The 19,289-nt window shown below is 33.2% G+C and overlaps 1 protein-coding gene across 10 annotated transcripts in view; it reads left to right on the forward strand.

The window, feature by feature from the left end:
• Nucleotides 1-19,289, forward strand: part of ZMYM4 (zinc finger MYM-type containing 4) — a 135,427-nt gene that overhangs the window by 72,960 nt on the left and 43,178 nt on the right. For 7 of the 10 annotated variants that reach the window (XR_012497130.1, XR_012497131.1, XM_019726488.2 and 4 more), the window contains 9 exons: nt 1,648-2,169; nt 3,876-3,937; nt 4,286-4,456; nt 11,314-11,398; nt 11,639-11,894; nt 15,838-16,012; nt 16,125-16,337; nt 17,967-18,117; nt 18,777-18,892. Coding sequence is in view for 8 of the 10 variants with exons in the window: in XM_019726488.2 (XP_019582047.2) it covers nt 1,648-2,169; nt 3,876-3,937; nt 4,286-4,456; nt 11,314-11,398; nt 11,639-11,894; nt 15,838-16,012; nt 16,125-16,337; nt 17,967-18,117; nt 18,777-18,892 (1,751 nt within the window). In the remaining 2 variants the exon portion in view is untranslated. The remainder of the gene's footprint in view (nt 1-1,647; nt 2,170-3,875; nt 3,938-4,285; nt 4,457-11,313; nt 11,399-11,638; nt 11,895-15,837; nt 16,013-16,124; nt 16,338-17,966; nt 18,118-18,776; nt 18,893-19,289) is intronic. The other 3 variants (XM_074334377.1, XM_074334378.1, XM_019726492.2) reach the window with 2 other exon arrangements.

Here is a 19,289-nt window from a genome sequence, read left to right on the forward strand (position 1 = left end):
ATCAATTAGGACTTGATTGTAAGTAACAGTCCAACCAAATCAACTTAAACAAGAAGAGGAATTTATTCTGGATCATGAAATCCAGGGAATGATTTGAAGAACCGACCACATTGAAGATTTCATCTGGGCTTCAGTGACAAATAAAAGCAGTGCTGTTGGTGCCACTAATATTTTTAGTGTTTGCTTCACTGTCATTTTATCAGTTCTAGTTTGGCAGCTCATTGGACCAGTTAAATGTGGTTCTGGGGCAGGGTTTGTAGGAATATGGTTGCTTCCTAGATAATCATGTGGATTGAGTTAGTACACTGTCAACAGGAAAAGATGTGGGGTATTGGAATGGTGCCAAGTGGAGGTGCTTGATTTGAATTTGTCCAGAGGGAAGAATTGGAATGCTTCTCTTTTTCTATCTTGAGCAAACAGCTGGTTTGGTGATACTATTAATCAACTGAGGGAAATACAAAAAGAGTATGCTTGGAATGGGAACATAATGAGTTTGGTTTTAGAGTTGGAGGACCCTAAGGGAACTGTAAGAGTATAGACATCTGAATCTTGGAAGAAAGGTCTAAGCTAAAGTGCTTAAGAAATTAACAGCAAAAATCCAGGCTGTTGTGGTGAATAAAATAGTTGTCTGAGTGTGTAAAATGAGAAGAGACCTGGAATCTCGGAGGAAAGCTGATATTGAGTGCATAAATGAAGAGGAGTATGAAACAAATAGACCAATTAGAAAGGTAGGAAGAAATATAGTATCAAAGAAACCAAAGGATGGGTGTACCACATAAGGGATGTGGCAAACAAATCCTAATGGATTTGACCATTGAAAGATCATTGATGATCTTAATGAGAGCATTTCCTTGGATTGCATTTCAAAGGATTAAGATGAAGTAGAAACAAACCAATGTAGACTTTTTGTGTGAAGGAAAGGTGAATGAGGGCAAGAGAAATACGAGACTCGAAGGTTTTTTGTTTTAGAATGAGAGAGACTTGAGCATGTAGTTTTAAACAGTAAACAGTTTTAAAATTTGTTCTGGCTTGGATAAATTTTATTTTTATGTTAAAATATTTACTATTGTAAACATTAACTGCTGTGTTTATTAGAGTTAGTGCAGAAAAATTGGGACTCTGAGACCAGAGACCTGGGCTCTAATATCAGGTCCCCAGAACAATCATAAATAATAATTATAATTATCATTTTTATATTCCCTTCTATGTGTCAATCACTCTGTTAGTAGGCCCTTTATGCATATTATCATCAATCCTCACCATAAATTAATCTCCAAGGTGAGTATTACACTGTTTTATAAAGAAACCTGAGAGTTTACTTCTCAGGATCATATAGATTTTCAGTGATCATGGCTGTGATTCCAACACAGATATGGCGGATTCTGAAGCTGGTACTCTTTTCTGTATCATATTGCCTTTCTTCCTAACCCAAAATAAGTTTCTCAACTTTTAGGTCCCTGTTTCCTTATCTATCAAATAGGGATAGTTATATCTGTCTTACCTAACTCAAAGTGTTAATTGAATACTTCAGTATTATCTATATTTTGTTTGGAGAGAAAAATATAATTGATTAAATACCAGACAGACCTTGTAAATGTGGTCAACTTTAGCTCTATCATTTGTCTAAACAGTATTTTACTTTTTAAGGTGGTGGTATCATGGATACAGAAATGTCTGAAGAAATAGACCACAACTTAACTCCTACCCTTGACAGCATGTCTTATGGAGTGCCGAATCAAACAGGATCTGAAAATTCATTGCTGGATGAAGATGATTATTTTTTGAACTCTGGGGATCTTGCAGGAATTCCAGTCGTTGGTAGTGACAATGAGGATGAACAGGATTTTAGTTCAAAGGACAATCTTGTTTCTTCAATTCATACTGATGATAGCTTGGAAGTAGAGAGAAGAGTCACACAGCATGAATCAGACAATGAAAATGAAATACAGATTCAAAATAAGTTAAAAAAAGACTTTCCTAAACAGTTTGATCAGGTTTCTGTCTTTAAATCAATACGGAAAGATTTTAGTCTAGTAAGAGAAAACAGCAAAGAGACATTTTCTGGAAAGGAGAAAAATAGAGACCTAACTTATGAACGTGAAAAACGGTTGGATAAACCCCATAAAGAATTGGATTCAAGGTTGAAAAGCAGTATTTTTGATAAAGCAGGTAATAATTGTTGGAACAGAGCCATAAAACAATAAATAACATACTGATAATATAGCTTATATTACTTTTGATGCTAAGCAACGTATGAATAGTTAAATTCATTGTAAGCTTGTCATTTTTCTTTTATCCTTGTTCTTTACAGAGTGACTGAATTTCTCCCAGTAACTTTTGGTAATGGTATATATGGTTGAAAAGTAGCTCTAAACCTCATTTCTCCCTCCCCTGGTTGCAATATTTTGATGAGAAGGCAAGATACTCGAATCACCTGTTCATTTTCTTTGGTTGAACATTGGAACCTGAAGTTGGATTTAACTTCTTTGTGCTGTAAGCACTAATTCAAACTGCTGTCCCACCAATTAGTCCAAGTTAGGAAGGGTTGTTTTTTTTTATAACATTTCTGTTCTATGTTTTAGAAGTTTCTTGAGGCTGCTCTTAAGCCTCTTTGGCCAGTGTACCCTGTACTTTAGCTTTAGTTCCATTCTTGAATATAGCATATATTTTCTTCATGCCTTTTCTCTTACTGTTCCATTTGCTTGCATGCCATTTTCTCTCTTTGTATATACGCCTGTAATAGTACTTCTCACCCAACAGTGCCTAACTCATAAACCTCTTCTACCCTGTAGTCATCCCTAATCTCTCTACATCAAGAATGTATTGTTTCCTTATCTATATTTCCATAGCATTTTGTTCATGCCTCATTAATAGTACTTATCACACAGTATTACAGTTCTATATTTGTTTTTGCTTTACCTACTAGTGTAAGAGTTCATTGAGGGTCAGATTGTATCTTACTTATTTTTGTATTCTTGGGGCCTAACCTGGTATCGTGAAAATAGTGATATTTCAATAAATGTTCAATAGATGTGAAGGAAAGTAAGGTATAATTTACCAACCCTTAAATTTCTTCTGACAATACTAGGAAGAATATGGGTGGAAGAACAAATCAGTATTGTTAAAAAGAGCAATTAATTTATCCATAATGTAGAAGGCTATACAAGCGTATACTATATTATTCACTGTATATTTTCAGTATCCCATGCAGGGATATTGAAAATTAGGAGGGTGCTTATCCTCAAGGATCTTGTCTAATACTAGGAGGGACAAGACAAGTCAATAGTAGAATGTCAGTGGCCAGTTGAATAGTGTAAAATTTAATTTATAATTAAAGACTATGGTGGAAAAGTTTGTCATAAGGCAGTATAAGACGATTTCTTTCACGTAACTGAAACAGTATGTTTTAGGTATTCTTAGAGATTATTTTTAGCTTATTGGCCAGGGAAGGTTTTATAGAGGACAGGTGAATTTTGAACTGGGCTGAGTCTGGAAAACTATAAAGATGGGGATAGACAGAGGGGATTTGGAATGATATAAATTGAACTGGGGTGGAGCAAACACAAGTAATTTAAGCATAGTGAATAAAGTAATCATTTTATTTAGGTTTGAGCAAGGAAAAGTGTGAGATGAGGCTAAAAATTAGGTGGGGCCAGAGAGTTTACTTTGAGTGACACCTTTTACTTTGAGAGTTTACTTTGAGAGTTACCTTTTGAGTGTTTTTTGGGGGGCTGGGGGAATGACCAGTTTCACACTAATGAGCATCTTTGTTGGAAAAGAGAGATGATTATCAAATTATAGCTTTTTAGGTCACTCTTTATAATATTTGTTATTCATATACATGTATTTGTTTTGTTTTGTTTTTCTTTCAATAGCTAATCAAGTTGAAGAAACATTACATACCCATTTACCACAAACCCCAGAAACAAACTTTAGGGTAAGTTTTCAGTGTGTATGTAGAATACTGTAACTGTGGCAAGTGTCAAAGTTTTTTCTTTATGTCACTTTCTAAACTGTACCTATATGTAGTAGGTAGAGCACTGATTTTTGTTTTCTTTATTATTTGGGAAAGGACATCTTTGGAGATGTGCTAAGAAGCCTCAACTCTTAGATTCTTTATTCGTATTTAATATTTAGACATATGTCACATTTACTTCAGGCATAGGGACTCTAATTGATGTCCATAGAGTTCTTCATTTCCAGTGAGTTTTTCTCTGGGTGTTAAACCTGAAGAGGAATAAATTTTAAATCTGAATATTTATTAATCCTTTATATTGTGTTTTAGGATTCCAGCTATCCATTTGCCAATAAAGAATCCATTGGTTCGGAACTGGGGAATTCCTTTGCATCAAATATTAGAATTAAAGAAGAACCTTTGGATGATGAGTATGACAAAGCAATGGCACCACAGCAGGGACTACTAGACAAAATTAAAGATGAACCTGACAATGCTCAAGTAAACATTTCACCTTTTTTTTTTCCCCTTCTTTTTGTTCCACACATTAATTATTCATTTGAGAGAGGAAGTTCTTGATTAGGAGTGAAGCATTTTGTTGACAGGGCGAGAGAAGACTTTTAATGAAGGTTGAGGCAATTTGAGTTATCTTGTGAGAGTAAAGCTAAGGAATCAACAAGTTATATGCAACTTTTCCTGAATAGTAATTAAGGCTTTTAATTCACTTTTTTTCCTGAATACCACTGTTCTCTGGTTTTTAGTTTCAGTGCAGGATTAGCGAAAGTGTGAGTCTTAAAGGATTAGAGATTGATAAAGCAGACATGGCTGAAGGTTTATGAGTTTATGGCTTGATTAAGTTTATATAAGGCAATAGGCCTTTTACAGTTGTGTTTTTTAGGAGCGAGTAATGGACAGGATCTCTTTAATTGATTGAAGAACCAGTTCATTGGATCAGTGAGTACAAGGTAAAGGAAGCTTTGATGATTGATAGGGGATTCCAAATGTGAGATCCGGGAGTAATAAGGGTAAAGATAGAGCTCTGCTATTTCAGTGTTGCTCTGGAGGTAAAAGTCATAGAGACCTTATAACTGTGTGGTCCTGAAGTCAGCAAAGTTATCCATGCAGTTAATGACATTGCAGTGGCTGGGATGGAAGAAAGAAGTTATATCAGGTACTGTAATCCTTTTTGAATGTAGGAAGAGGAACAAGCAATGAATATATTATAGCAGCAATTATTTGAGGGCGGTCTATGTTTTATGTAGATTGCATTAATTCAGAGGCTGAGAAAGTAAAAATAGCATGAATTAACTATTTCTCTGAAATGATAGTTGATCAGGAGACAGATTACCTTTCCTATTATATTAGGCGGTTTGAGAACACGAGACTTCTATGGAAGAGATTTTTTTTTCATTCTGATGTCTTTGAGCAGGGTTTTTCTATCTCAGCACTATTAACCTTTTGGGCCAGGTAATTTTTTGTTGTGAGGGACTGTCCTGTACGTTGTAGGATGTTCAGCAGTATCTTTGGCCTCTACCTATTATATGTCTGTAGCAGCACACCCTATCTCCCATGTGTCTCTAGATATTGCCAGATGTCCCCTGGAGGGCAAAATCGTCTGCTCTTGAGAACCACTGTTTTAGAATAAGGAGATAGAAACAGATGATTTGTAGATGTAGGTGATGTGAAGAGTCAGATTGAGGCTCAGTTAAGCAAGAATTCCACGATGCCCAGTGGAAAGTAGCTGTGTAGAGCAGTGATGATAAAGCTGTGGGAGTTGGATGGATATGAATGCAGTGGCTACAAAGAAGAAGACGGTAGAGAAGAAACATAAAAATATTTGAATCGAAGGTAGATTGAAAGTATGTTTGATAGAAGCAGGCAGAATGGAGACCTTGGATATCTGAATTAGGAATAAAGAAATGCCCTGATGCCGAGGGAAAGTTCATGTGGCAGTGTATGCCTCAGAAGACTACAACCATGTGTGTGTACAGGGAAGATCTCCTGTCTCTTTACACACCCCACTGTGGACATCAGAAATCTGTAAGAAATAATGCTGATAGGATACCAAAGGCATCCTTTCTCACTGTACGTGACCTAATGATACTTTCCTTGGGACAAAAAAAGGCAGTTGTAGCAAAGACGAGATACACGGGGGAAGAGGGCATCAGGAAGGGCTTTTTGTATTACTGTTCTGAAAACAACCAGAGGTTCTAGTGGCAAGAGAATACTAACAGGATGGAACTATCAGGACAAAGAAACACCTATATTTTTATACACTATTCAAAGTGTAATAATGTGTTATAAAATGCTGAATATGAAGTTTTATCACGATAATGGGGAAGGACTTCCCCAAAGGCTCAACTCTTGAAAACCAAGCAGGAATGTGTGTAGGTCCTGAATATAAGGTCCAGGAGCATTCTTTACCCCAGCTCTACAATAAGGCAGTCGCAGCATGTGAGTGGGTAAAGCTATTTTTCTCAGAAAAGTCCTCTCTGTTATCAGCTACAATAGTACTGTAGGATCAGACCTTTGATAATTTTTCTAGAAATCCCACAGAGGACCTCATGTTACACTATAGATACTGGGTTCGTTCTTTTCCTTCCCCCTCTTCCCTCCTCTTTTTCCCTCTATTCCCTTCCCCCTTCCCCTCCCTTTTTCCCTCTCCCTCTCCTTTCTTCATTGTCCTGTTCTTTTTAGGTATTATGTTTCTCCCCCATGACCATTGGAAATGTGTATTCCTTGCTGTTCAGTACCACCTTACTCATTTCCCATAGACTGGAAAAGGGAGTTCCAATATATTATTTTCTTATTTTCTAAAACAGTACTATTATCCTAACTGTCATAAAATACTGGTAAATTTAGCAGGTGTGGTCAGCCTTTATTTTTGAATATTAATTACTAGTATGTAGTAGCTTTTCTCATGGTTTAACAAGATCATAGCTATAGCTCGTGGCACCATGTCTAAACCTCCCTTGGATTTTCTCTTCCCTTACCTTTTAGTTTTGCTTTCAGCTCATTCCCTAATTCTCCTACAAAATTCATTTGGGTTTTAATTTCTTTTCTTTCCCATATAGATCACTAAGGTGTTGAAATGCGTGTATATAAATTTCACCTCTTCTATTAATTTGCTCTTATTTCCTCAGTCATGATTTTCTGTGTTTGTCAGTTGTCATCCTCCTGTCTGTTACTGGCACAACATCATTTGACCTCCCAGTTTCATTTCTTCATTCAAATCATATTGCATGTCACTATAATGTTTTCTGTAGTATTTTTACAGTTACAGATGCTTTTACGTGTACTATGTTGTTTACTCCTCTTATTTCAGAAGGCCAGAGTAGATGATACTAACTCCATTTGTAGATAAGGAAACTGAGGTTCCTAGAGGTTAAGTTAGTTACACAAGGACGTATGGCCAAGAAGGAGCCCATCTGGGGCCACAATCAAGGTCTTATTGTTATTAGTCTACCAATCTTTTTGTAAATAAAGTTGTTTAATTTAAAAAAAAAAAGCCTAGAGAAGTTTTCCAAAATAGAAACCTTAAAGAGCCAGAGAACTCATTTTTCTTTTTCCCCTTTTCTATAGTTTCTAAAAGCTGGAAATTCAATAACTATTACATTAAAGTCATGATTTTTTCCCCTATTCTTTTTGCTCATAATAAAAGGAGAGTTAATCTGTAATCTTTCATTGAAATAAATGGATCAGAATGGGAAAGCGAATTAATTGTTGCAGTGAGTCCCACAGTGTTGGAAATAAGAATGCAGTAATTAAATGTTGGGGCTTCTTTTTGCCAGGTCCAGATAACATGGCTATAGGAACTGGGTTTTTCATTTCTGAGATACTGTCTTGGGATACCGATATGGATCTTCCTTTTGGTAAACAAAAGGAAGGTAAAGGTATTGGTAAAGGATTTCTTGGTGTGTTTTTCTTTTGTTTGTTTGTTTGTTTGTTTGTTTGTTTATTTTTATTAGTTTCAGGTGCACAAGACAAAGCAATACTTAGACTCTTGGTTTTGTTTTGACACCTGTTTTTCTGCTTCTGAAAGCTTTTGGGTAATCAGATTTTCACTTCTCAAGTTAGTCGTTGATTTGTTATTAAACAGTTGTAAAACTAGTCATTTTGGGAGGATACTAATATAAACACGATTCTGCCTTGAAGGCATTGTGGACTGTATAAGCAGAATCCTTAAGATATATACTTACTTTACTGTATTACATAAGTAATAAGTACTTGAGGCTTAAGGAATGTATCAGAAGTTTGGAGTGCTGTCACAGATAGTGAAAAAGAGAGCCGATGGGAGACCATTAAAGTGTGTCAATGAGTACTGATTTTTTTCTGGAGTTTTCTGAAATTAAAAAAAAATTTTTACTTGAAATTTGCATTTTACTATATAATGTAGGAATGTCAGGATGAGTCAATATTATAAAATCTTTTAATGTATAACTTCACCAACAGGTCAAATAAGACTATGTAGATAGATATCTAGATGCCAAAAGACATCTTGTATAGTTCACCATACATTTCTTAGAATACTCTCTTGATCATGGTAAGGGAATATCTACTTCAGATCAATAGCTGTCATTGAATTTAAAGTAAAATGATGGAAACTTACTGTTAATAATTACTAAAAGAACACAAATTACTGATGTCAGCATTGTTGGTGGACATCAGTAGGATTGTTGGATTTTCGACCCAATGCAAGTTAAAGAAATTAGAAGAAATAATGGAAAAGAGAGACAAAATTATCATCATTTGCTGGTAAGAATCTTTATTAGAGAATTAGTGGACTTCATGAAAGTTCAGTAGAGTAGCTGGTTGAATTTTAGTTATATAAAATTTACAATATTCTACAAATCAGTTGTTTCCCAGTTAGATATGATGAGAAGATACACTTTTGCTACAGCAAAGCAACCAAAAAGTACTTGCGTCAGATAAAAGACAACTTGAATGGTGAGACTTTTTTAAAAATGTAAGATATCAGTTATCCCTTAGGAAGGTATAGTTTTGATATAATTCTGATGAAACTGTCGGTTCTGATGTTTTGAAGAAGAATAGTAACGCACAGACACATTACACAAATGCTCTAAAAAATAGAGAGGTTGATAGTGGCAAACTCTATTAAGTGGTTAAAGTTCCCACAATTATTTTCATTAGGATAGTGTGATTTCATAAGATTAGTCAGGCTAATAACGATACAGAATAGATTGCCACAAAAGATGTTTTTTGAGGAATTAGATATGTTAGTGGTGAGTGGAAGGAATTCAACAACTATTCAGAGAAAGAAAAAGAAAAATGCCTATCATATGACAAAATAAATATATCCCAGGTGGATTTAAAGCAGGGGTTGGCAAATTATCCTTAGTGGGCCAAATCCAGCCTGCCTTTTGTGTTTCTGTTTTTTGTTTTTCTGTACACTGTTTTTGTAAATACAGTTTTATTGGAGCATTGCCACATTCATTCATTTACATATTATATCTGGGTGCTTTTGCACTATCAGGACAGAGTTGAGTAGTTCTGATAGTATGGCCAGCAAAGTCAGTATTTAGTGTCTGGCCCTTTGCAGATAAAGTTTATTGACCTCTGAATTAAAGCACTATATTATATAACAATGAAACTACTTCCTTAGAATTTTATTGCTGAAGTAGAACTTTGTAAGAAATAGAGGGAATCACAAAGGTTAAAAACTGCCAGCTTTTTGGCATAAAAACAAACCACTTCATAAAATTTTAATTCAAAGTACATACTGAAAAAATGTTGATAACATGCTATACGGGGTTAGCATTGTTACATTATAATGCCTTTTTGTAAATGGATATTAAAAAAAAAATTGCAGATTGAAATGCCAGTGGGAAAAGACCTTTTAAATGGCTTTTTCCACAAATTACTAGAATAAATATAATTAAACTTTTTAAAAACAATCTGTCATTGTGTATCAAGAACCTTACTATGTACCTTTTTACCTACTAATTCCATTGTAAAAATCCTTTCCTTAGGTGTTAATACTGAAAATGAGAGTATGAATATTCACAAAGGTGTTCATCATGGCATTACTGATTATACCAAATGTGTGGAAACAAATGGACCAACATTGGGTTGAGGTTATATAATCTCAATGCCATGCAGGGCCATCAGTTTGGAGCTTGAATCCAAAGGAAAAATTAGCAATACTGATCCTGTCATTTATTTAAAATTTTGGTATTGTAGTCTTTGGCATCATGGGTCTTCGCATTTTTTATTATACAAAATATTTCATTAAAATATTATTTATCTTGTTTACTGAAATTTTTGATACTTCAATTTTGTGCCTGAAGCGAGTGCCTAACTCACTTCACCCCAATCTCTTCCCTGTGTAATCTGCTGTGTCTATTAAAATATATCAGTATTTTACCAAACTTTACTGTACAGAGACCCCTCACCACAAACACAGGGTGTATGTTGGAATTACCTGAGAATTCCAAGAATAAGAAGTATTGCGGGATTTCTCATGTTTCAGTTTGATTAACAATAAATTAAAATTAAAATTAAGTCTACCACTTAGGGGTTTCACAATGCAATAATTGTAAAAGCAAACAACAGCACTGAAAACTTGTAGTATAATTAGTTATATATATGTGGTTATTCACGACTTAAAATATGTTTACATTCACTAAAAAGGTTATTGAAACAAAGACAGTTTTAAAAAATAATTCTTTTAGAATTCTCAGACTCCTTAGAGTATATCTATAGATTTTAAGGACTCTTGGACTCCAACTTAAAAAACACTGATATTTAGCCACTAGAAGTTATTTTGGGTAATATGTAATAATATGTAAATGCTCGGTTGATTCAAGTGATCTGAAAGTCATTTTATAACGCTGGTATATTCACTATAATTACAACCATGTAAAGAAATAAAACCTCTGAATGCAGGAGGGGAAAAGACTGGAAAGAAATATACCAAAAGAATGACAGTGGTTGTTTTGGGGTGATGGAAATATGATTAGAATGTCATCCTTATTTCTACTTGTGTCTAAATTTTGTATAGTGTGTATTACTTTTATAATGAACTACAGTTTAAATACTGTAATAATACAATTATCAAGAATAATTTGTAAATATCTGGTAGTAGTGCTACAAGCTAATTAGATAGCTGCCGTTTTTTGTTTTTGTTTTTTGCTTTTTCACTCTCTTAGCATATACAAACTTACACCCTTATTGTAATTATAGTTTGCTGCTCTTATTTCTTATTAATGTTAATGTAGTAAATAAACATTTTCCACCTCGATATAGAGATAGTAAAATGTCTTGAATGTCTGGATTTCTTTAGATACATTGTATTCATTCTTTCCTCTACGTATTTATTTATTTTCTTTTTTTAAAAGGAGTACAGTCATGGCCAACAGCAAAAAACTCAAGAGGGGGAACTGAAAATTAGTGCTGTGTTTTCAGTCAGTGGCAGTCCTCTTGGTAAGAAACAGAACTGAATAAATGAATCATGTATGTTTATTCTGACCAATACGAGTGAGAAGAGTATCTGCTTGTATTAGTAAACGAGGCAGTTCTCTCTGCCCATTTAGAATGGCTTTAGTTGTATATTGCATAATTAGTGTTGGATTTCAAGACCAGCTCTAGAAGAGAAAGAAAGGATACATACTTAAAATTCATGGTAAAAAGTAAAACATTTTTTCTTTCCATTTTTTTTTAAAGCTCCACAATTGACTACTGGTTTTCAGCCTTCTCTGACATCATCTGGCATGAATAAAATGCTTCCTTCAGTTCCAGCCACAGCTGTTCGAGTTTCCTGTTCTGGCTGCAAGAAAATCCTCCAGAAGGGGCAAACTGCTTATCAGAGGAAAGGGTCTACACAGCTTTTCTGCTCCACACTGTGCCTCACTGGTTATACAGTTCCACCTGCCCGCCCACCGCCTCCTCCCACCAAGAAAACTTGTTCAAGTTGCTCTAAGTATAGCAGAATTCTAAATTATCTTCTTTGTTTGTTTCCTTTCTTTTTAAGATACTTTGTTTTTATCCATGTATTTAATTTTCTACATTTCTGTGTGTTTGTTTTATTTTATTTTTTAGAAATACCATGTTATTTAGTACCAACAAATATGCTTTCATTCTTTCTGGATACTAGGTGCTCAGTTTTCTTTTAAACTTTAAGTAATGTGCCTTTTATATATGAAGAGATATTTTTGAAACCAACTTTTCATCCTTGTTGGTTGAGATGCTTTATAATACAAAAATTCTACCATTTTAGGGGTATTATATGAGCATACCATGTTTCCCCGAAAATAGGACCTAGCCGGACCATCAGCTCTAATGCGTCTTTTAGAGCAAAAATTAGTATAAGACTCGGTCTTATTTTACTGGGTCTTATATTAATTTTTGCTCCAAAAGACGCATTAGAGCTGTTGGTCCGGCTAGGTCTTATTTTCGGGGAAACACGGTACTGTGAACTAATTTGGGCTAATTTTGTGAGGTAACAAAAACTTTAAGTCAGAAAAATCTGAATAATGCTCTTGTTCTGAAACACTTTGGTTTCTATAATTAAGCTACTTAAACCATGATTTATTAGTTTAGATATCTGTGTTTATAGTTCCTCACAGGGATGCTGCCCTTTCTGTCTGGAAAAGGAAAAAGATGCTCCCTCTTCTGGTTCAATTTGAAAAAGGCATATAGATAAGAGACTTTTAAAAGAAATTTGAATATGGTTAGATGTTTTTCTGAAAGTTAGTCATATGCACATCCCTTTATGTTTCAAGTTTGATTTAACAAAAGTAGACTTCTTTCTTTATACTGTTTGAATTATGAAACATGCTTTTAAAAATGACTACTTAATATACCACATGTCTAATTTCTATATTCTGGTATATTCATCATCGGATTCTAAATCAACTTGAAAATTACAATTTTTATAGGCTTTTTTCCCTGTTTCCTATTTCACAATGAAAGAATTCACATAATAACATCCTTTTATGTTTCTTCCTTTAATTTTTTAGGAATCAGCACTTTCTAAAATTTCAACGATATTTTCCTTTCATAATAATAGTCATAGATACTACTTTCAGAGATTTATGAGTGAATTTCAAAATGACCATAGAAAACTCAAAGAAGTTTTAAAATGTGTACCCTTTTTCTGTGTTTTTTAAATTCTTGTCCACATGTGTTATTCTTTCACCTAAATTTATTATGTCCCTGTGGTCTCTGGTATTTGCTTAGTGTTATCTGGAGACAGGTCATTTTTGCCTACATGTTATATCTTATCTCTGTCTTGATCTTATGTAATTTAATTCTTTAAGATTACATTTTTCTTTTTTTGTTATGTTTGGTATTATCCATAAATTTTCCATTTTTTCAACCTGTCATTCCTTGACTCTTAACTGTTCTATCTCTTCATTCAGTTATTCTGTTATCCTTTTTTTTGTCCCTTGCTCTTTTTCATTTGTTCCTTTCTGTTCTTCTTTCAAGTACTCGTTATCTGCCTATCACCTCATTTTCTTTTTCATTTTTTCTTTCTTACTTTTTCCCCTTCTCATTACAGAATACCTTTTTCTCCTGTCGCTCAGTTCTCAACCACTGATCAATCTTATTTTCCTTGTATTCCGTTCTACTTCCTGAACTACTCTTTCATCTCCTTTTCACCACTTTACTTTCCCTTCCCTTTTTCCCCTCTTATTTACACAATCATTATAACAGTTTGAGATAATCTGGTTGTCTGATTATAAAATTGTTGAATTGGATTGTACCTTAAATATAAGGAAATTAGATTCAAAGAAGTTAAAAGATTTGCTCAGTGTCACATAACTGGTTAATTTTGACACATGCGTATCTTCCCCCTCTCCCTCATAACCCATATATTAATAGTTAAACAGGTTTAATTTGTAAGTCAATCCGTATAAGAAGGATTTCAATTTAATTTAAATAGGTGTAGATAGAAAAGCTTTCCTTCCTGATAGCTACTGTTGTTTTTTATACATCAGTAGAAATATAGCAGGAGCACTTAGGTTGAAGGAAACTCATTAGCAATTGGAATAACAATTTTTTCTTAATCTTTCATTAACCATATCTCTTCTTGAATTTATCCTGAACTGGATATATTTTGGCTAATGATCATTTAATTTTTAGGTTTCCTTAGTAATAGGGACCTAATGATTTGTTTTTAAAAAATATATTTCAAATCCTACATAAAAGGTAATTTGGAGGGTGATTTTATTAATACGGTTAGAAAGATCAGATTTCTTGTTATAATGATACTCAAAGAAGTAACTGTTTCAGGATTGTCTGTATCAGTTCTAAATTTTTACTATCTGGAATGAGATTGTGCTTTCTCATTCTGTATTCTACTATAATAAGATGTAATATAATTGGACCCTGAGCCTACTGAGAGCAGTGAGAAGTACCTGCATTTATACTTCCATTGCCTTGTTCATGCTTCTCCCCAACCCTTATCCCCTTCACCTTTTAGAGAACTCCTATTTAAGATCCAGCTCAAATGTCACCTTCTTTTGGGTAGCCTTTCATGTCACATATTATCTGAAATGATTGTTTCTTTCTTTCTATAGTACATTATACATATCTTTTTCAAAATTGTTACACTATTCTTTTCTATTTTAAGAATGCTTCTGTTACAGTATTTTATATATTATTTATCTATTTGTCCCAATATACTGTGAGCTCCTTGAGTTCATGTTTGTACCATATCTTGATACAGGGTTTAGCTAGTACCTGGCTCAGAAATACCTCTAAAATGAAATACAGTAAAACATAATTAAAAAGTTGTAAAGGCGAAAAAAAAAGAAATGCAGAAAGAGTAGTTTGGAACTGTTAAGCATAGAAAATGAGGTATAAAGTTATACCAGGGGTGCCAATAAAATGTATACAAGTGGACACTTTTCTCAATGTTGCTCAAGCAGTAGTTCCCTGTAATCAGAAGTGTCTGGACGCTGCTAGTAACCATTTTGAGCACCTCTTGTAATTGCAGAAGTCAAACGTGACTTGTATTCATCTTTGTTATTGGCATATATTATTAGGATTTTAATACAGTTTTCCTTTCTTAAAATGTGTATATATTCCTTTGGCGCCCTCTGTATAGTACATTGCAAGGTGCAATGTCAGGTGTTCCTTGTGATGAGTCCCATTATATTTACTATTGTCTTTTATGGAAGCAGAGATATTTGTAATCTTTTCTAAAAAGTATCTGTTAGTATAATCTGTTTAAGATGCAGGAATGAATATGACACAGTTTATTTACTGTTATGTGAGAGTGTACTTGAGAGAGAGAGACTGTTAAGAAAATTTCATCAAGGTATTTTTAAAAATTGATTTTTAAAATGGTTACACTAAAACTATCTGATAAACTACTATGTAATTGGACTTGTTTGCCGATGGGATAAGGTATGGATTGGTAGGAAGCCTTAATCACTAGGGTTTTTATTTTCATTGCCTTTGCTACTAATGCCTACAAGTTAAATTATTTAGATATAGAAATACTCAATTTTATATAACCATGCTAGAATATACACTGTAGTATGAAATGTATTTTTACTTTTAAAAGATAGTGGTTTTCAAAATTTTCAAGTATAGTATTATTTTTAAAGAATTTTTTGAAAATATAGAAGAAGCTAAAGAATTACAGATGCCTATAATTCCACCTACTACAGATAATGAATGATAACTGATGTATATCCTTTTAATCTGGAAATACAGTATACTAATTCTCTCATTTGATAGAACAGAACTTAAGGATCAAAGCAATTTTTTAGTTTATCCAAGAAAACCCAGATTTTCTGATTTAAATATCAGTGCCCTTCCCTACACTATAATTGCCTCTGTTTTATTTAGCTCACAAAAAAGAAAATAAATGAATTATACTGTGGCTTATTTTATCTTTGTTACCATTTTAGAGACATTTTAAATCCAAAGGATGTGATCAGTGCCCAGTTTGAAAATACCACCATTAGTAAAGATTTTTGCAGTCAGTCATGTTTGTCAACATATGAACTGAAAAGAAAACCTGTTGTTACCATAAATACAAATAGCATTTCAACCAAATGCAGCATGTGTCAGAAGAATGCTGTTGTAAGTTATCTTTTTACTTTTGGGGGGGAAGGGAAGAATCTAATGTTTGTGCTTAAAGAACAGCTTTTGATGGTCTCTGCTTGTTATTTGTATGTTATTTTTTAATTCCTAGATTCGACATGAAGTTAATTACCAAAATGTTGTACATAAACTTTGCAGTGATGCCTGCTTCTCTAAATTTCGCTCTGCTAACAACCTCACCATGAACTGTTGTGAGAACTGTGGGGGTTACTGTTACAGTGGCTCTGGACAATGCCACATGCTTCAGATAGAGGGACAGTCTAAGAAGTTTTGTAGTTCAACGTGTGTCACAGCATATAAGCAGGTACATGACCATTTAATCCTGGTGTCTTGTTCATTTCAGGGGTATCTAAATTTTTTGGTGGAAATTATTTATGAAAATGCTGTCACAAAAATATTAAGATCTTATTATTAGCTTAATTAATATTTTTACATATAAATAGTAGTCGAATGAATGCCTCTTAAAAATTTTGTAATAGAGTTTGTAAGTAGCATATATTTCTATTCATGCATTTGAAATAGATGTTTTTAGGGTATAGCCTTTTTACTTCATATGTGATTTGTGATTTTGAAAATGCAGAAAAGCACAAAGAAGAAAAATAATGCATTTCCCAGAGATACCCAATCCCATTCTTTGGTGTGTAGCCTTCTAATCTTTGGAATATATTTTAGTTTACACACACACACACACACTTTTTTTTTGACAGGGTAAGGTCCAAGTTGTATTTGTATTCTTGAAATGAAATCCATATGGTTGAAATTGCAATTCAGAAAATAAACATCTTACTATTTAATTATTTAAAAGGTTTTCTGTCCTCTTCATGAAATAGAAAATAATAAATAAGTGTGGATTATATATTACTTTGTGAATTGAGGTTTGTAGAGGATGAATTGGATTGATTCTTATATGACAAATGTCTTACGCAATTTTGTTTGTACTAAATTTATATTTTGTTAGTAAATTTTGATCATAAATTAGATTTTAAAATTGATAAACCCAAAGGAATAGTAAGAACTTTTTGCATTTTAAATTTTACAATGTCCTTCTGTTTCAGTGCATTTGCTGATTGTTCTTTTTCTTAGAATAGTGAATTTTTATACAGTCTACCAAAATTTGTGAATTTAATAATGTTGATTGGGAAATTTATTTAAATTGTTCATAAAACTTTGCAATGATTCTGGAATTTTAAACATTATACAGTGTTTCCATTTATTTCTGGTTAATATACAAACCCATTGAAAGGGCATAGCTTCACTATTTATTCCTTCTTTTAGAAACACTTTGTTTTGGCTCTCACAGGAGGAAAAACCCCCAACAATATTTTCATGTGTTTTATCTTTGTTCAAAAGACTGTTTTCCTAATACTGTTTGAAGTACTAAAAGTTAGTTGATTCAGTCAGTTGAAAGATGTTTCATATCCCACAAGAGGAGAAACAGGTTGAAACATCTTAATTTTAATTTTATTATAATTTAGCCACTACCTGTTACATTTCTCACTTATTAATATGTACCGTGATGTAGAAAAAGAATTTAGATTTAGAAGTAAAGCAGACCTCCTTTTGTTTCCCATACTTTCTATTCAAGTAGAATTTTGCCTTGGGGAAAGCAGTTAAACTACCTGAGTCTATTTTCTTATCTGTAAATAGGTATTATACTACCTACCTCACTGGGATGTTTTTAGGATTATATGAAGTAAGAATGAGAAAGCACCTAGTATAGAACCTGGCACATTGTATAATACACAAATAAAACCTCATAAGTGTGTGCGTACTGGGTTTCTGTCAAATTTATTTCTTACTGAGGATTGTAATCATAAAAGTTTGAGAGCCACTAATTTAAAATATTTCAACAGTTTTAAGTATAAACATTTCAAAGAATTATGATTTTACTTGCAATTTGGTAAAAATGAATGTTATTTTATTCTCTTAATAGAAATCAGCCAAAATTACACCATGTGCGCTTTGCAAATCATTGAGATCCTCAGCAGAAATGATTGAAAATACCAATAGCTTGGGAAAGACAGAGCTTTTCTGTTCTGTTAATTGCTTATCTGCTTACAGAGTTAAAATGGTTACTTCTGCAGGTAATATTGGTTTTGTAAACTATATCAATACAGTAGTTGAAAAATTATGGTTATTGCTTTGTTTTTATAATACAGATTTTTGTCAAGATTTAGTTGATTTTTTTAAGATAAATTTAAAATATTTCAGATCTGTGTTGTAAAATATCACCTATTACCTTAATTGCTTATTTTGTGTTTATTTACTTGCTTTCCTATTTGTGCATTCCTCCTTACCAAAAAAATTTCATATGGTTTCTTTAATGTATTTTCTTTATCCACACCTGACTTATTTCAAGATACATTTATCTTACAGTTTCAGATCTGTGTTGTAAAATATCACCTATTACCTTGATTCCTTATTTTATGTTTATTTATTTGTTCGCCTATTTGTGCATTCCTCCTTACCAAAAGAATTTCATATGGCTTCTTTAATGTATTTTCTTTATCCACACCTGACTTATTTCAGGATACATTTATCTTACAGTTTCAGGGTATGACAACTTTAAAAAAATATTTTGAACGTTAAGTTAGTTTTGTCTATATGTGATGAGATTAAGTTTAGTTTCAGTTGCAACTTGACCTGGCCCTTGAATTTTCGTATGTTGTATAATATTTATCTTCTCATACATTTGTGTACATTTGTATATATTACTTATTAGTTTTTATTTTGATTTGCTAAGGTGTACAAGTTCAGTGTAACAGTTGTAAAACCTCAGCAATCCCTCAGTATCACCTAGCCATGTCAGATGGAAGTATACGCAACTTCTGCAGCTACAGTTGTGTTGTAGCTTTCCAGGTATGGCTTCAGGAATCTTCCTCTTCTCCAGTTAGTAAGTGGCCTACTATAGTGATGTAAACTTTTTAGATGTTTCTAGTGCCTAGATTGCTAAATTTCTAGCTCAGTCCTGTTAAACTTAGATTTTTTGGTTCATCCTTAATTGGAGGCATGTCATTTAACTGTCTTCTTTAAAATTATATGGTACTGTTATCACCCAGATTATCTATTGGGAGGATATTATTTTTGAAGAAGATTATTAAAATTATTTAACTTTGGATATAAATACCACTCCCCCATTCAAAGGCAGGGAGTTTTGCCTGTTCACAAATGTATCTTACATACCTAGAACTGTGCTTGGCATACTTAGATAGTCAGTACTTAGTTATTTGAACAAATGGTGAGACTGATCTTTTTT

The sequence above is a fragment of the Rhinolophus sinicus genome, linkage group LG06 (genome assembly GCF_036562045.2).
Source record: "Rhinolophus sinicus isolate RSC01 linkage group LG06, ASM3656204v1, whole genome shotgun sequence".
Lineage (NCBI taxonomy): Eukaryota > Metazoa > Chordata > Mammalia > Chiroptera > Rhinolophidae > Rhinolophus > Rhinolophus sinicus.